The sequence below is a fragment of the Clupea harengus genome, chromosome 13, assembly GCF_900700415.2.
Source record: "Clupea harengus chromosome 13, Ch_v2.0.2, whole genome shotgun sequence".
Lineage (NCBI taxonomy): Eukaryota > Metazoa > Chordata > Actinopteri > Clupeiformes > Clupeidae > Clupea > Clupea harengus.
Genome location: NC_045164.1, coordinates 14,370,985 through 14,389,550, shown reverse-complemented (window position 1 = coordinate 14,389,550; position 18,566 = coordinate 14,370,985). Strand labels below are relative to the sequence as shown.

Genomic DNA, 18,566 nt, shown 5'->3' with positions numbered 1-18,566 from the left:
TAGAGCAGGCAGCGGTTTCCCTCTCAGGAAGCCAGTCCACCAGTAGGCTAGTATTATAGTCTTAGGAATTATAGAGGTTTATGAGATATTGTATCTGCATAATAAATGCGTTACTGTTTGATGTTTATGACTAGGCTAGGCTACATAGCATAGCGCCATAGGCACATTATGGAATTACAATGGCAGTTTAATCACATTGAATAAAAAGGATGACAGGTGGGACAAAACATTCATCTTTATTTTATGTGCTGCTCAGGCTAAAATTGATATATGCATACACAGTGCTACAGCAGTATTCAAAATTTTATTCTAAAATTGATATGTCATCTTAACACAAAATATCCTTATTAAAAAGCATGCTTTAAATCATTTGCACTGTACTGGGCTTACATGGGGTTGGGAGAGGGGGAGTGCTTTTAATTGCAACAAGCTGTGATTGCAAGATTCTGCGCTTGACAGTGTCACTCTGTAGGCCACCAATACAAAGAACACAAAACAAAAATAGAAAGCATATAGAAAGAAAATAAAGTACAACAGATCCCAGAGACTGAAGTAATCAGACCATGTTCAAACTGCTACACTGTTTGGAATCCTGTCTGGAGACAGATAGTAGTATGGCAGCTTCTTCCCCTCATTCCTGGCCTTCACAACCCGGGAATATTCTGAGAGTTTCCTGCGGAAGTTCTCCATAGCCGTCTTCACTGGCTTCTCAGTGAAGTGCTCATCGGGGTACATGCCTAAAAACAACTGGTGGAAAAGGGATTTGTTGGTAGTGGTATACCTTGTTATTGTGAACATTGGAAAAATTATAAAATGTGTCTTTCATACTTTGGTTTGAGTTTTTGTCACCAAAATGTGAAGCTGCTCCTACACTGCAATAATAATGTAATTATGAAGGAAACATTTCCTAAAATTCCTCCGCAGTCTGTTAATGTTTGGTTATTGCTCTTGATACTTTTTTTGATACATTCTTCGGGGAAGAATATGTATTGGGAACCATGTCTGTCAATTACAGTATGTCTTCAGAAATACATTATTACCGTAGGCCTAGAAGCATAGTACATATTTAATATGCTGATGAAAGATTTATTTTCCTGTTTGACTGTTACCTCATTATCCTGGAACTGGCTGAGGGCCCACACAGCCCCAAGATGCCAACAGGAGCGTCCGCGGTCAGGCAGACTCTCCATAATGTACTTCACATCGGCCTCGCCCTTCTTCGTAGGGGTGGGTTTCCGCATGGTCGATGGAGAATTTGGAATCCAGGAGCACCAGTCATACTGCCACATAATAAAAAAAAATACAAATTCTCAATAGCAAACCATTGAACAACAATATTTAATTACTTTCAGTTCCAAACATGATATATTCACTCAAGCGACTTATGCATCACTGGACATAAAGCATTTCTATTGTCAAATAATTGACAGAGCACACCTTATGCAGTGCGTGAATGAAAACCCATGTAGTTTCTGCATAAAAAGTACAGCTGGTGGATGATGATTTGGAATAGCAAGAAGAACAAATAGAAAAACAAGACTACTTCAAAGCAAATGTATGAACAGTAGTGAGAGTTATAGTCACTTGGAAAGAACTGGTTGTAATAACGTATTTATTAATCAAGAATAATGCTACTCTTGTACTGACGGTTGTTCTTGCTCAACTGTATGTGGTTTCCTTAAGACATAATCATTAATGCTTGGCTCAGTAGAAAGCAGAAGTGTAAAAAAGCAACATCGAAGCTTCATGTGATCATTGTGCGGATATGTTTTATGTGATCGTTGTGCGGATATGTTTTATGTGATCGTTGTGCGGATATGTTTTATGTGATCGTTGTGCAGATATGTTTCATGTGATCGTTGTGCGGATATGTTTCATGTGATCGTTGTGCGGATATGTTTCATGTGATCGTTGTGCGGATATGTTTTATGTGATCGTTGTGCGGATATGTTTTATGTGATCGTTTTGCGGATATGTTTCATGTGATCGTTGTGCGGATATGTTTTATGTGATCGTTGTGCGGATATGTTTCATGTGCTCATTGTGTGGATATGTTTCATTATGTTTCATGTGCTCATGGAAATTGCTACAGTGTTTGTTACTGTACCTGGCCAAAGTTCACAGCAGCATGCTGTGCAGAAGCAGTGAAGATCACAACAGTCAGATACTCTGTAAGTTGCTCCCTGGTCGTCAAGAATTTTGGAAACTCTACAGTGAAGCAAAGGCTGAGAGGTAAGTAACATCACTGGCTATGTGATACATCAGGAAGGACACATGTTGAAAACAGAAGGAGGTTTTGAGATGAGCAGGAAGTCGATTTCTGCCACAGCAGAGGAAACCACTTCAGTGACTTCCCTATAATTGATGTAATCTGCAGATAAGTGAACTAAATAGACAGTTCAGTTCAGTTCAACTAGAAATCTTAACCTACCACATTGGTCGAAGTCTTGCATTCCAAAGCTGCAGACATCTTTCACAAACGCTTGAATTTCCTCATCCTCCTGGAGAGTCTTATCACTGTCATAGTAAATGGCCACCACATCTGCCGCAAAACTATGAGATATTAGTTAGAGTTAGTTTCTCTACTCACTAATTGTGGCTAACAATTGCACCAAAAGACGCCAGCTATCATGTTAGCAAGCTTTTATCAGTGCAAACTGGGCTGTAGGTGATGTTTGCAAGGTTTTTGCATGCTAATTACAAATATAAATTAACAATTAATTAATTAATACTAACACATTAAAGCAACATTATGGAATTTTAACAAATATTTATACATTAAAGCAACATTATGGAATTTTAGTTAAAACTGGTGAGCTAACTACAGTGCTATAGTCAAACACATCTACCTTTTGACCATCTCCCAGACCTTGATGCCATCATCCCTGTAGAAGTAGTAGGGGATCTCCTCCTGGCTCTCCATGCCCCTAGCTTTGATGGACTCTGGGAAAAGGAGCGTTTTGTATGTGAAGGTTTTCATGGCCCTCTGGATCAGTTCAACATGGCCCCCTCCTCCTGTCCCGTTGGCCTGTTAAGACACACATGCAAACATTCAAATATTATAACTACATGCACTACACCAAAGAGTTCTATGAAGCACAATTCACAGAGGAGACAAGTGTCTGAATACCTAGATGGGTAGCCTGGCATACTTCAAATAAATTATTGGTAAACTACTTGTACTGTAGAGCAAATGTCTAAGACGCCACCGGTGTACGCGCACCTTATCAAAGAGCCCACATTCACAGATCAGCTGCTCCCGTGCCTTGGTGTTGATGGCGATCGTGAAGCGGATGTGTGGATAGAGCAACTAGAGCCAAGTGAAATCACACAACAGTACAATTTGAATGATAAACACGTCTGTTGTGAAATTCCTATAAGTAATAAGTATATAATAAATGTTAAACACTGTACATACATGTACCGGATAAGCGCCATTTTCATATATACTGCCGTACAGATTTAGATAACCCATGGTGTGTGTATGTTGACTTTCATGGTTATTATTAACCATTATGGTTATTACATTATTCATTATATTATTCATGGTTATTATACATATATATGTTACTATGTCATACATAGACAGAATTGATGGAGATAGGCAAGATAGGCACCTTGTAAACTGGGTGGACAGCAGGAAGTTGGCGGAACATGGCAATTCCGAAGACCTCAGAGATCAGGTGAGTGCGCAAAAGATGAGTGACAGTTTGGTGGACATGGAAATCAGCGGAGCGCACCCATACCTTTGCGAGCAACCAGTCATTTTCAGCATCACTCGGGAGAAATATGGGATTGTCCTCACCAGGGGCCTGATGCAGCTGCCAGGAGGAAGCATCTAGATAGTTTATGTACTTTCTTGTCCTTTCAATTACATGTTTTTACATTAAATCTTACTGAAGCATATTTTAAACATGCTACTGACAACTAACATTTTAATCTATGACTCATTTAATCAACAAAAGTCAAAGGTGACTGTTTTATATGCCTAGCCACATCACATCACCTAACTGTAATGATTATAGTTAATGTTATAATTTAATAGAACCATATCACATCACCTAACTGTAATGATTATAGTTAAAACTATAATTTAATAGAAATACCTGAATGGCCAATGGCATTATCTTGTTCCGTTGGTTTCTGTACAATAAACAGACTGGAGCAGCCAGATACTGCATAGTGCAAGGGTCTGTACTGTTTGCCGTCACACCATCCATTACATCGTAGTCTGCAAGAAAAATGTTTCCGGCCTGCAAAAAGTACAAATATTATGCTTTTTGCCCTCTCTAAATTTTCAATCTATGAATATATGGGGAAAGGACAGGCCTTCTGTGGTCTTACCTTGACCTCCTCCTCGAGAGTAATTTCCCGCTCCAAGTAGTCCTTCACCATGTCATGAGACACTGGGAACTTGTCGGGTATTTTGTGGCATTTCTGGATGATGACAGGGTTGCATCCATTAAGATACTGGTATCCAAACATGAAGTCTTCTTTCCAGTGTTGCATAACATATTCTGGTTGAAAAAAGATTCATGGTTGTAGCATTTGCATAATTTCTTGTTTTATCAGCAGAAATAGTATGAACAGCATGTCCAACACCTTTGAATGGAATGTGAATTTGAAAGCACAGATGGTAGGTCAAATCCTTGGGTCACTTGAGGTGAGTGTTGAGGTTCTATGACCTGGACAATATATACTGTCTATATACTATACTATACTATACTATACTATACTTGTCAATCTGCATGCACTGCAACGTCAAAAGTAATAACAGGAAATACAGATGTACATAATCTGGTTGTATCCTGGTAGAGCCAAAAATAATGTTATTCTTATTCATCAATGTCACACTACAAAGTAATTAATCTACAATGTTATAAATAGTTATCATTCACTCTCTCAGTCACGTCATATTTTCATCTACCTGAAATGGTGTTCTTGATCCTCATATATATCTGTTCAAAGTCAGCCAGGTCATTCCAAGAAGACTGGAACATATGCATGAACTGGTTCACAGCCAGGTTTTCGATTCTGTATGAACATAAGGTATGAGAAATACATAAAGACTGACATGTTCACAGTGCAATCGGCTCCTAAAGGGAAATAAAAGGGATATGCACAGTTGGTGAAAATCCAGTGAATAATACCCTAATTGTAGACAGTTCCTATCTGTAATGTGCTTTATGCATGTTTTCATTCAATACTACAAACATTCACATCATGTTGTATGTATCCCATATTGTCAAGTACTAATTTACTGTTGATTTCATTTTGTTGAAGCCTACTTCAGTTCATCTACTTGTTTGTCTATCTGTGCGTCTCTGTATCTGCCTGTCTGTTTGTCTGAAATGAATCAAGCAATTTAGCTACAATGCTGTGGCCTATCATGGTTGGTGGTATTAAAATATGGAGGTCTATTCCGCTATTCTACGGCCTCCAAAACGAAAGGATATATAAAGCCATATTCAGCAGTGTCACCTACACATAGCATGGAGGGAGTGCAATGTATATTGAATTTCACTCCAAGGCTTCCAGTGAATTTCAGAATAGCAGAGAAACAGAACTTGTTTTGGGGAAGTGAGATCTAGGGATATACTCAAATTTGAATACGTTATTCAGGAAAGCACAAATGAGGGGAGGGGGGGGGGGTCAGCTCCATGACATGTCCATCAACCTATGTTTCTTCAAATTAATTCATATCATTGTGAATGGCCACAAGATAAAAAAATATCCACATGCACAAACAACAGGCTCAGAGCCACATGTTGAATGGAATTTTGACGGCAATTTTTTTTTTTTAGATCTACAAATAAAACCAGAGGTTAAGAACAAGGGTTGAGAACAGACGAAAACGGACATGAGCTTGTATACTTGTTATTTAGTGTCCCTGTGTGAGAGAGTTTTTTTTTGTGTGTGTGAGAGAGTTGTTAGAGAGAGCACGCCCCTTGCATCATCACACACGTTGGGAACAGCTGGTGGTTTGTGTGTGAACTGGCAGCATACAATTCGGTTAAACGAAGCAATAATCATTATGCCATAATCTGTAAGAAACGTTTAAAACACTAACTTGGTCCTGCGTCTGGAGTTAAGGCAATTGTACAAAACTCTGGCAATGATGAAAGCTATAGGCTATTTCTCTCATATTAGTAGGGTAGCCAATGTTTCACACAACGCCACTGATAAAAAAACACAGCTTGTGTATTCTAATAGTATATCACTATCAATTGAAAAAGAGAGAGATGAAAAGTACAGTATGAGGATGTGTAAATATATTTCATAATGAATTGAATGCATACATTCATTTGATGCTTTGAAGGCACGACAATTGCATTGCCAATAAATATTGGGTTAGAAAACACATTTGCCTGATGCAACGTGACCTTCAATATAAACCACATCCACTTCCTGTCTTCTCCCAAAATATCGATATAGAGACAGATCATAGTGTTGGTTGAACGGAATCATATACAGATAATGACGTTGCTGTGCACCTCTCGTGAGATCAGTGTATTACTTTATAAAAAAATACAAAGCAAAGCAATCCCTACTAACTGTACAGCCTTTTCTGTCAAATGTATAAATAAATAATACAAATAAAGAGGTTTTCATCAGAAATACCTACATGAGCAAAATATTCACTTATCATATTATCACTATGAAGGCCATTCGGTTCAGCATTATTTGTGTTCTGTTAGCTGTTGTGTATTTCCATAGACAGATTAGGTGATAACGATGCAAATTGAAAGAAACAAATAAGCAGTTCATCTTCATCATCATCAAAATTAACTTATTCTATTTCTGTATCAACCACATAGCCAGCCTTTTCCTCTGCTGATTATGTCTGACACACAAACTCTCAAATGCTTCTTTCAGTCCAGAGACTGAACTAATGACTAATTTATATGACTCTGCTGCTGTAAGTAGTACACAGGAAGCTTTGCGGGATGCAAATTCAGGTATTCTGCAAAATGATTCCCTTGTCTCTCTAGTAACTGTGATGCAGTCTTACAAGCTGTACGGGTCATATGCAAGTAATGGACAAAAAAAACCTTCATGTTGGTTGTATCAAAATCTACTTACGCTTTACTGTAGTTCAAAACGAAGTCCACGCCCTTCTCACTGTCAAACTGGATGTCGCGGGGGAGATCTCTGTGGGCTTTGGCATCTATGCTCATTGGAAAGCCTGGGTGCCACTCTTTCCATCTTTGAAAATGAATTTAAAACAAATAAACATACAGTAGAAGACTCATCCTGAACATAACATAGATCTGGATATTGTCACATTAAATACAATTAATTGCACAGCCATATAGCAATGTATTTGAGTTGAATTCATTCTCCACTCTGAAAGAAAAAGAAGTAATTATGCCTCTTACAACATGTCCTCTGGAACCCATTCCAACCACCCCTCTCCAGTCTATCTCGCCTACAATTTGACCTGCTATCACACATGTAGTCAACGCTTCATGCTCAGTGCGGGAAACTTTCCTACATCTTTCAAACAGGCTTGGGTTACTACTTTGCTTATGGTTTCACTTGACCCATCTGATGTGAAGAGTTACAGACACGTGTCTCCATTCTTCCCTTTTAGTCAAATATTCTTGAAAAGAATCCCTCAGGGATAAGTACTTGGACCCCTCCTATTTTCTCCTATCTACACCACTCTTATGTTAACCGTGTCAAGAAGCGCTGTCGACTTCTCTGGGCTCAGAGGCATCTGGGATGGACCATCACACAGTGGAAACATGTATTGTGGTCAGACAAATCAGTATTTCAGGTCTTTTTTGGAAGAAATGGACGCCATGTGCTCCGGACTCAAGAAGAAAAGGACCATCCAAAATGTTACCAGCAAGTCCAAAAGCCAGGGTTTGTCATGGTATGGGGTTGTGTCAGTGCCCTTGGCAAAGGAAACTTACTGTGATGTAACTTACTGTAACTTCTGTGATGGCACCATTAATGCCGAAAAGTACATAGAGATTTTGGAGCAACACAAAAACATTTCTGATTTGAGGTTGTAAATCTAAATACCTCACTTGCTGATTGTTTGTGGTATATCTGTGGTGGAATGACCTATCTAGTGCTCTCTGTTCCAGTGAGAGCCTTGGCACGTTTAAAAAGTGTTAAACGTAGTTTTTTAATCAACATCTAATTCATTATTTTGTTTGATGCATACTTCATAAATATATATGTTATTTATTATCATCATTATTATTCACGGATTATTGTAATTTGTATTTTAAATTGGTACTTTTTTGTGTGTAATGTAAGTTGCTTTGGACAAAACTGTCTGCTAAAGTACAGTACATTGTGCCAGAATCTTATCACCAGTTCTGCGAGTCATACATTCCTTTGAGCCTAATTTGCTGTAAAACATCAACTTTAACACTCCCAAATCAATAGTATCGGTAGTTGGCACATGAATCACATGTAAAACACACCAACCTGAAAAGCTTTTGTCTTGTTTCCAGTTCTTTACGTCGATGCTGCTTTGCTATTGGGGTCTTCTCAACCTGTGGCAAACGAGCTGTACAGAGACACACACACTCACATGCTCACTGACAGTTGTATATGTATATTGTCAGCTAGGTTACATGGAGCCAATTTAGGGCTAGTTGTTGGAATATGCATACCCTTGCCATCCCTGAGGACAACTTCTTTGTCATCAACCAGCCATCGAAAGCATGGAAACTCAAGATAATCTCCTGTTGGGTTCTTCACTGTGATAAATCTGCAATACCAATCATCTTGGAACCAATATTTCTTCTTCTCGATTTTCACCAGTTCAATGTCACCAAGGTCTTCTCCAACACTTATATCATAGGAGTCAATCTAAAATTGGGTATCAATTTCAGTAGAAAGAAATTACCAGCAAAAAGATTAATAGGTTTACAATAGGTTAAAAGATTCACACCAGAGCAACGTGAAAAAGAGGCGGGCAGACTCTTCCTCTTTTTAGTCTTTCTTCCCCTTCTTAAAAATAAAAGCCCTGGGGGTACTGCAGGCCCTTTTTTGGGTACACTACAAGAGATCCTAGCAGGCGGTAATTTCGCCTCAGAGAGGGTCAGTACTTACCGCTCCCCTTTCAAAGTCATTGTAGAGAGGTTTATCCAGCAGGGTCCTGTCACTGCATCTCTCAGTTCCAACCAGGGTGACGTAAATGTAGTCATCGGTCCCGGCAAACCACTGGCTACCTGTAGCCACCGTGACAGTGTAACTGGGCATCTTTGTGAGGAACACAAACTATCCAAGCTCAGCTTTCTGTAGGTTCAGCACAGCTACACTTCCAGTCATGAGGGCTTTCTTCATCAGACTGAGCACAGACCACACTCACCTCATGCAAATGAAAATAGGTTCAAATCTGAAGCCCCTCCCTCCCATGCATTTCTCAACACCCACCTTGAACAACATTCTACTTTACTTTGCAACACAACTATGTTGCGCCCTGCTTCTACCGTACTTCCTCCATACCATCAGTACTCGATCAGTAACCCACATGGAAAACAAATACTTGGTAATTCAATATTGACTTTCAGCAGGGTTTGTTTTTGGGGAAAAAGTGGCCACTTTTATGTCTTCATATGTGTGTCCAAATGAAATAGATCATTCACTTTGAGTAGTGTCCAGGCATGAGACAAGACAGCACAACTTCAATTGAAAATCATGAAAGATAAAGCATTCAAGAACCAGGGCATGCAATCCTTTCATTACAGTGGATCAAATCCTCTTGCGATGGAAGGGTACACACACAAGCATGCCACAGTATGACCACTGTGTATGTATTTACCAGTCAAATAAGTCACACCATATAACAACATCTAGCGAACAGTCAGGAAAATAAATGCAAATAGGAGACGTGCAGCGTTTGTCCTCATCCTGGGAACAGAAGTGAGTTACTACAGGTCTGGACGAGACGCTCGTGATAGTGTGATAACAAAATTAAGAAGAATTCAAAACATCAGCCATCCAAAACTGTGTCCTAGCAAAGAAATCTGATGTATCTGAGATAGATAGCACCTTGTGAAAGCCAAACGTCACCAGAATATGTGTTGTAGTAAAATCTTGCAAACCTCATACTGTTCTTCAATCCATGTTTAAAGACACTGTTACGATGTCAAATCCATAACATCTTTAATTGAGCATAAGCACAACATAAGCAATAACAGTTGAGGACTGCAAATACACAAGGCGTACGCAGTAGTTGATTCTGCTCTACATAAAGTTTCTCTCTATACCTTAGTCTTCACCAAACTCAGCATTATCATCAAGAACAAACTGTTTCATACAGTTTATTACTTATACAAATTATCGTCTAGATTGACAGAGCAGCTATGTATTTTAAATATTTTACAAAATAAACAGAAAATCTTAAATGGCATTCAACACATATTTGATGCAATCTTTCAAAATTACAAATGTCTGTTTCAATGGCTTATGCTAAAAATGATGTGATTTGTATAGCACAACATTTGACACTAGAAACATTACTGCAAGAGTGAATGTCTGACAACAATATGAACACACACACACAATATGTAATCCTTGTATATAAAGGTGCAAGTTTCAGCGCACGAGACATGAAAGCGTAAACTTTCCCTTTAATTCCTTTGGTGGAGCAACACACTCTACTCATATACATACAGTGCTTGACACCAGCACAGAAATCCCACATATCAAATGTGTGCGTTATTGTTAGGAAGGCTGGGGGATTGAAAATTGCATGTAAACAAAAGAGATCAAGCCCCATACTGCCATCATGTGGACAGAAATAAAAGTACACTTAAATTAATATGAGGCGAGACAAAAAGTTTACAAAGTGCAGATTGCCCCAAAATAAAGATAGAGATCACAGTATGGTTGCCCACAGCATTCACTCATTCATACTGATGTGATGAAAAACAGCCTTGAGATGTGAAATCATGAACTGACAGTACCTGATTACGGTGTGTGACGCAACACACAAAATAGCTCATTCATAATCATTATACTAAGTTCTAATCTGAATGAAATTCCTAATTGAACGAAACAGAACTACATTTTAAAACGACAAACATGGACAATATATAATCAGGGGACTGAAAAGCAAAAGATGAAGAAGAAAAGCTCATTACATGTGTAGCATGACTGCATAACTGAGCGAGAAAGAAAAGTAGCATGGAGTAATGTGAAGTCATTTGTTCATTTTGTAGAATTCTGATGGGCATAGTGCAAATAAACACAGGAGCGCACACAAAACAAAGGCATTGGACCCAAAACCTGTACCACAGCAACAAAGCTCAACATGTCTCATCTTCAATTGCCAAAAAGAATCAATCTCAATCTGCTACAATGAAAGTTGTTTGTGGGCTTCTGATTTGCAGTCACATCTGAAACTGTCATTCACAATGACACTAACAGGTAACACTTAAGAAATTAAATATGAACCCAATAAAACAAAAGACACAGATCAAAGAGAGGAACAGTGACCCCCCTTTAAAACTGAAACGCTGTTAGTTAGAAGATGACGTGATTCTCATTATGAAACCACAAATAACATTCTCTATTAATGTAGTGTTATAAATGAAATTATATAATCCCTGGCGAGGGTGTTATTTGTTGCTGTTTGGTGTTGGGGAGATGGGGGGGCTTAAGTAGGTGAAGCCAGTTTTTTATGGTGATTACTAGTTCTTCCATCACTAACTAAATGCATTGAAATAAGAACATTCCAGATGATCGATGATGTTTTGTTGTTGTTTTGTTTTGATTCCCCTCTTGACAGGGTAATTGTGGGGGTGTAGTGACAGGTTTAGCCAGACTGTGGTGTGGTGCTACCACTTCAACACCCCCCCCCGCCCCATCCGACGCTGACACGGCTGGTCAACAGAGCTGGCAGTCTGTGTTCGAAGGGGAAAGGCCAAAGGCGGCTGCATGCCTACAGGGGAACTCCTCCAGACCACTCCAGTGTTCCTGCTCTAGTTCAGGTGCAGCACCTGCTTCATGAACTCATAGGTGGTGAAGGCCACAGCTTGGGAGGGGATACAGCGGATGTAGTTGAGTGACAGACCGCGATACAGTCCAGCCTTAATCCCGTACTGACTGTACACATGCTTCAAGGTATTTGTAAGAGAACTGTTTGACAAGAACAAAATAAACACAGTTGGGTTTGTGCTGATGGCAGAAAACTTTACATCCATTTTTTATCATCTCAGAGTGGCACACTGAGGACAGTTACTGTAAAGCAGGAGACCATGGAGACCTAAGTTGAATCTAATCTAATCTAATCTAAACCATACTACGCTGTCACATGGGAAGAAGGGAATTTGCATTCCTGTTGTCATTCTATTTCTGCCCTAAACTGACCCTACGCCTCTTTTATGGTTTTGAGGTTATGCAGGTGCAGAGGCTATGCAGTTGTCCAGCACTTGTCCTTGCCTTCACCCTGAATTAGGAAGCTTGCATAGAATGTGTAATATGCCTCTTACCACTGGCCAACACCAGACATAATAAATTCCACTGCTATATTAAGGTGCAACACTTAAAGGTGCAGTAAGTCATTTTGGCTTTGTTTAGTATTTCTCATAGATTTGTTTACATGACTTGAAATGTAAACAAAAGGCATAAAATGCACAGTATTTCAAATTATTGATAACATTATTAATCAAATTATTGTTGCAAGTCTATTGGTCCTTTCCAGACTAGACGACCTTTCCACACCTTTAACAAGACACACAAATAACCAGTGCAAAATCCCTCTATATTTCAAAAATGAGTACCAAAAAGAATAAAGCAGAACCAAAAATAAAGCAGACACTCTGGCTATTCAGCTGTGAGCGCATGAGGACTGATACTTACGAACACTTTTCAGAATCTGGAAGGACCGATCCGAGCTGCATCCTCCTGCGTGCCACATCCAGAGGATAACTAACAGACAGAAGACGGATGCATACACAGAACTGTCACTGTTGTCAAATAAAGTCACATTGCCATCCACTAAAAATAATGAAGATAGAATTTACTGTGCACAGATGAATCTTTTTGTCCTTTCTGGCTAACCCTCCTATCGAATCTCTTCCAGAGCTTGTTGTATAGATAGAGCCCCACCTGCTACATGATGTCGGCACCCTGCTCCTCTACATACCCCCAACCAGCCCTCTTTTCCCAGCACAGCACCCATCTAGCCAGCCAAGACTGACTACAAATCCACACTAGGCAACATGGGCAGGCTTCCCAAACCAAGAGCTGGAAAGACAGCCACAGCAATAATGAGTGTTTTCAAAGACGCTTCATCTGCTGCAGACTGCAGCCTCTGTGGCTGAAACCTAATCATGCTTTTTGGTGCTGTTACCCTGGTTACCCTGCACCATTACTGAAGTCTGCTGCTTGTTTGACACCTTTCTCACAGCACAAAAAGATAAGGGCAGAAATGTCTCAAGCGAGGACAGCACAGGACGACGGCTCAAACTTTCACCACTTGTTTTATCATTTGAAGAAGTGGTTCATGTGATTTCTCAAGAGAAAACTGTTAGCTACTGTACAGTTTTCTTGCAGGAAAATGCTGACTGTTGTGACTTTGAAAAGAGAAAAAAGCCAGCTATATCACCCACAAAGCATCACGGATAGTCCTATAACGTTCCAAGCAATGCAAATCTTTTGGCTTACTATGCCTAAATATGCTTATAGCACCTTCAGAGCTATTTTATTTGTCATGCAACATCCCATGACTACTTCAAAAAACCCTTGGGATGGGAATATAATTGCTCAAATGTTTCTATTTCATTCTATTTTCTTTCATTACTTTTTCCTTTGTTCCCATGACAACATTTGGTTGATGTATGTGAATAGGAGCTCGCTCACGATATGGTTTGGGCGATGGCGCCAGCGATGCCCCCACACAACAGGTTAACCTGCGGCTTCAGCACCAGCACGTCCGGGTTGTCTGATGATGGCCGGCCCAAGAGCTCTGGGGCGTGGGCGAGGCCCAGACTCTTGAGCGTTCCAAAGGTGAAGAAGGAGAACCCTTTATGCATCGGTGAAAACAACAATAATAATCAAAAACCCATGAGAATGAAAACACAATAATAATAAAAAAAAGCCCTATTAGAATGAAAACACAATAATAATAAAAAAAAGCCCTATTAGAATGAAAACACAATAATAATAAAAAGCCCTATTAGAATGAAAACACAATAATAATAAAAAGCGTGTACCTGCATAAGGAGCCATGCCAATAAGGGTGGGCGTCAGACCACGATAGAAGCCAGAGTAGCCGCCCTCCTTAAGAAGGAAACAGCACATGTTAACAGAACTATGATTGTCTTACCAAAGAATACCAATGGGCATGGTGATGACGTACAGCGATAGTACACATCATATGATACCTTCAGATATATTGTCTGAAAAGCATTGACAATGCCTGTATAGCGATGGTGTCCAGTCACTTGAAAGGCAAGGCGGGCTCGAACTACATCCAGTGGGTAAGTACAAATAACGGCCGTCATACCTGTACATTAAAAAAATATATATCAGATCATCCAGAAACAAGGCAGAAAGAATAATTAGCTTGTATTTCCTAAATATCAAGCACAATACAGCAGAGGGCTTAAAACCTCAAAGCCCATGATCAAACATTTGCCATTCCATTTGACAACAAAGAGAAACGGCCACTGCACCTGCCATTGACCCAGCCAGGAGTCGATGGATGTGACCAGATATCCCTAACCGTTTGTTAAGAAACTGCAAGAAAAAATGGATCACAGTGTGAATACATACTGTCACATATCACATCTGTCCCTGTGCAATATACTAGCACTGAAATAACATTTGCTTGCATCAATGTAAACAGCTCCAAAACCGGGACAATCCATTTTAATCTAATGCTGACACTGATTTAGATGAGCACGGTGAGTTACACTGACTGAATGTAACTTTCTTTCTGTTATTATGCATGGAAAACGGACAAATGACAACAGAACATTCACCTTTTTGTAGTTGTCAAAAGCCATGAACTGAATGGCTCCATAGGGAAATATTCTAACCATCATGGCCCCATTTCCTTTATACAGGCCAAGGAAACCCTCCTTTTTTGGCACAGCCTTGAGGGTGGCTATCACACCTGCCAAATGAGCAGTTCAGCAGTTAAAGACAAAATCACTTGTAGTACATGTCTTCACTACATACCTCCTCCATACATATTCATATTTGTCATTCAGCCTTCGAAACACAGACATACAAACAGATAATTCCACTTGAGCACTGGACTGGAATTAGTTTTACCTACCTCTGTAAACAGAAGTTACTCCCTATTTTTTCTATATGTATATACATTCAGATGTGTGAAAAATGAAAGGAAAAACCAACATAAAGTTTCTTAGTAAGGTGTTTGGCCACCACGAGCCGCCGAAACAGCTTCAATGCGCCTTGGAACACTACTGGAGGGATGGAACACTTTTCTCCCTCATTGGGGGTTTTGATGATGGTGATGGAGAGCGCTATCCAACACATTGGTCCAACATCTCCCATAGGTGTTCAATTGGGACTTCCCAGGTGGCGCGATCATTTACAGGAACGGCCCCCTAATCGCCCCCTCAAACTTTCCGTTTCCACTGCAGTGCAGGAACTAAAGACCTACAAGTGACCTACTTCGAATAAACTGTCAATTCCGAGCATGAGCAAATAATGACATATTTCCCCAGCGGCAGCACCAACATTAGACTGTTAAACCTAGGGTTCAACCTTAGATTTCCTAAATAACAACAGAATTACCTCAAGGTCGAGTCGACAGTGATATTGTGCTATACAGCTGCTAACACTCGATTAAAAAGCTTAGCTTTGCCATGAATATATACCACTATGATTATTTAAAGCCTATATTTCAGCTAACAGTTTGCTTGTGTTCATTCAGTGACTGTGACCGTGACCTTAACAACAACACTGGAAGCGCCACCCAGCAGTTTCAGCCCACCGAATTACATATCCCGGAATAGGTACTTACTTCGCCTTAATTGTACCATGCAGTGCGCCTGTGTGGAAGCATGTTTCTCTGTGTGGAAGCATGTTTCTCTGCTCATTTATTTAGGTTTTTCCTTTAATTTGTCACCCCTGTATATCTAAAATCATGTATATGGTCATGTATGTATAGACAGGAAGAGAGACAGATAGGTAGATAGATCTGATGGCAAGTGGAATGTCTCATTTTCTTTCACACCATGCACTATGTTGTAGAAGCCATCTTTGTTCTATCAGGAAGGAACACAAACTACTTGCAAGGTGGCTGACTTACCAAGGTCTTTGTAATGAGGGCTATGGGCTTGTAATAAAATCTTCACTCTGTCAAGAGGAGCAATAGTTGACTTGGCACAGCATCCTGCCACACCTACAATGACATAATGGGGAAAAAAACAAGACTTATCTTAACTACAAAAGGCAATCAGAGAGCACGGACCTATGCCAAGGCCAATATGTCCTATCTCACAATTTAAAGAAAGTGGGGAAAAAAAGAAATCCTGCATTCGCCCTTGATTCAGATCTGCTTTAAAATTGAATGGGTTCTTCCTTGGCCTATGCTTTATCCCTCCACTAAGTTTCATGAAAATCAGCCTGATATTATTTTTGCAATCCTGCTGACAAAGAAAACAACAGACATACAAACCACACCGAAAAAATTACCTCCAACGTGATGGAAGGTAATGACATCCAGATAATAAAATAAACTATGCTATGGACTAAAAATGACCACACAAACCTTTAAGACAGTGATGTTGTATATGCAGTTATCCACAGTTAGCAGTTAACTACTATCAATGGTTAGTGTTTTATTCAAGGTGTGCAGGGTAGGCCAAAAAGAATGTTATTCTATATAAACGTTAGTGAACGTACAACCTACAACTTGTGATGGCTGCATATGACCACTGTATGTATGTAAGACAGCAAAAACATTACCTCCAGCTACGAAAGAGCGCACCCAATAATAGTCCCTCTGCGTGGGGGTTGGGATCTGGGGGCGCCCAGGTGAGGAGACCGATGCCTCCGTTGCCATGATTCTAGTTGTCAAGACTCACACATTTCCGTGTAGGTCTTTGCCTGTATGTATTAAGTGGTAACATCAACCAGATATGACAACAGTACTACGGTGTCCATTTCACAAAACAACAATTTAATCAAGACAGTAATGATTACATTGTTAGCTGAGTGGCTATGTGAATAGTTGTGTTGATCAGTTGAATGCCATGACACAAATGAATGAAGAAACCAGCTTAACTAGCACGCATTAAATTGACACTGTACAAAACGTGTCTCTATTGCTTATATCAACTTGAAAGCTCAAGAGATTTTGTGAGAACCATGCAATTTCCTCTCAAATGACGTTTGCATGGCTAAGATTATCTGATAGCAAGCGATTCAAAACTTGCTGAATGCTCAGGACGTTGTGCTAAAATAGAACCATTAGACTAGCGATGAGCTCTGCAATAACTCCTTGTGTGTTCCGCATATATTTTTAAATTCAATCTCAACTATATTCAAGTAAAACAACATTACTGCCTTACATTACTATCTTCAGATTTTACATATCTTACCAGGCGCAAGGTCAACAGTACGTTGCACAACCAGATATTTCCTTATTGGTCTATGACACAAACTCACTAGCTCGCTAGCGGCTCCTGTCTGTTACTCCTTTGATTATGTAGTTAGCTAGCTGGCTAGCTAAGCTAACTCAGTTCATGGTCCATTGACTTCCTGACTGTGTATAAAGTCAACAGAAAACTAGCAAGGAATTATCACCTTCATGAAACACACCAAACATGCTTTTACATGGCATAGAGGAACCGTTTCATATGTCGGCAACGTTATTTACTATAACGCAGGACCTAGCCTACCGACAACAAATCGATACATACTATTTTGGCACGTGTCTGCTGTGCCCTTCAGTCGTCAGCACCTCCTCGACAGCTATTTGTCGCATATATATTACGTAGGGTAAATAGGCTGAAGTTTAACTTCCCTTAATATAATTGAAGAGGGGCCATATAATGTGAAAGATACCTGGCGTATACATAAACTAAAACGAAATAAGCACGTCTGACTTCTTCATGTAATAATTGTTAAATAGGACACCATATTCAATGTTTTCTCCATACACAACGCCACGCAAAGCCTGTGAGTGAAAGTGAATGTAGTAGTAGCTTAGTAGTAGTCTAGTAATAGCAGCAGCAGTAATAATAATAATACTAATAATAACAATAATTATAATAATAACAACAATAATAGCCATAATAATGCTAATAGTAGTAGTAGTAGTAGTCATAGGTTAGTTGTTGTGGACATAACTCATAACACTAACATGCTAGAAATAGAAGTCGTGGTGATAATAGTTTAAGCCTTACATTGCTTCTATTTCAGAATATTTCTGTATTTTAGATTCAGTGCAGTATCAAGAAAGGTTGCGCCTACGCTCAAAAATCCGTTCCGTGTTTTCTTTACATCCCACGAGCGTCCATTAAAGAGCCGAGTTGACTCGAGACCGTAGGTCGAGTGTGGGAGTGTGGGGCTGTCTTGAATGGATTGACCAAAGCAGGATTTACGCTTTTTAT

General features: G+C 39.6%; 2 protein-coding genes across 7 annotated transcripts; both read right to left on the bottom strand.

The window, feature by feature from the left end:
- Positions 1-217: 217 nt before the first annotated feature.
- alox5a (arachidonate 5-lipoxygenase a) lies at positions 218-10,028 on the bottom strand. Of its 2 annotated transcripts, none has more exons than XM_012838410.2 (14): positions 9,076-10,028; positions 8,634-8,832; positions 8,446-8,527; positions 7,084-7,206; positions 4,928-5,034; positions 4,345-4,517; positions 4,107-4,253; positions 3,618-3,821; positions 3,224-3,310; positions 2,850-3,028; positions 2,432-2,553; positions 2,108-2,208; positions 1,110-1,280; positions 218-747 (listed from the first exon to the last, which is right to left on the bottom strand). In XM_012838410.2, the coding sequence occupies exons 1-14, from the start codon at positions 9,223-9,225 to the stop codon at positions 568-570; spliced, it is 2,025 nt and encodes a 674-aa protein (XP_012693864.1). In that variant the 5' UTR covers positions 9,226-10,028; the 3' UTR covers positions 218-567. The 2 variants fall into 2 exon arrangements, with proteins under 2 accessions (XP_012693864.1, XP_031434748.1); XM_031578888.1 differs by having other exon boundaries at positions 3,747-3,821.
- Positions 10,029-10,114: 86 nt separating this feature from the next.
- On the bottom strand, positions 10,115-18,514 carry slc25a16 (solute carrier family 25 member 16). Of its 5 annotated transcripts, none has more exons than XM_031578910.1 (10): positions 18,427-18,514; positions 16,918-17,058; positions 16,259-16,351; positions 14,958-15,091; positions 14,649-14,712; positions 14,358-14,479; positions 14,187-14,253; positions 13,834-13,996; positions 12,832-12,900; positions 10,115-12,108 (listed from the first exon to the last, which is right to left on the bottom strand). In XM_031578910.1, exons 2-10 carry the CDS (start codon positions 17,012-17,014, stop codon positions 11,952-11,954), a joined length of 966 nt encoding a protein of 321 aa, XP_031434770.1. In that variant the 5' UTR covers positions 17,015-17,058; positions 18,427-18,514; the 3' UTR covers positions 10,115-11,951. The 5 variants fall into 5 exon arrangements, with proteins under 5 accessions (XP_031434770.1, XP_031434769.1, XP_031434771.1 ...); XM_031578909.2 differs by having other exon boundaries at positions 18,360-18,452; XM_031578911.2 differs by lacking the exon at positions 18,427-18,514 and adding an exon at positions 17,874-18,221.
- Between the last annotated feature and the right edge of the window lie 52 nt (positions 18,515-18,566).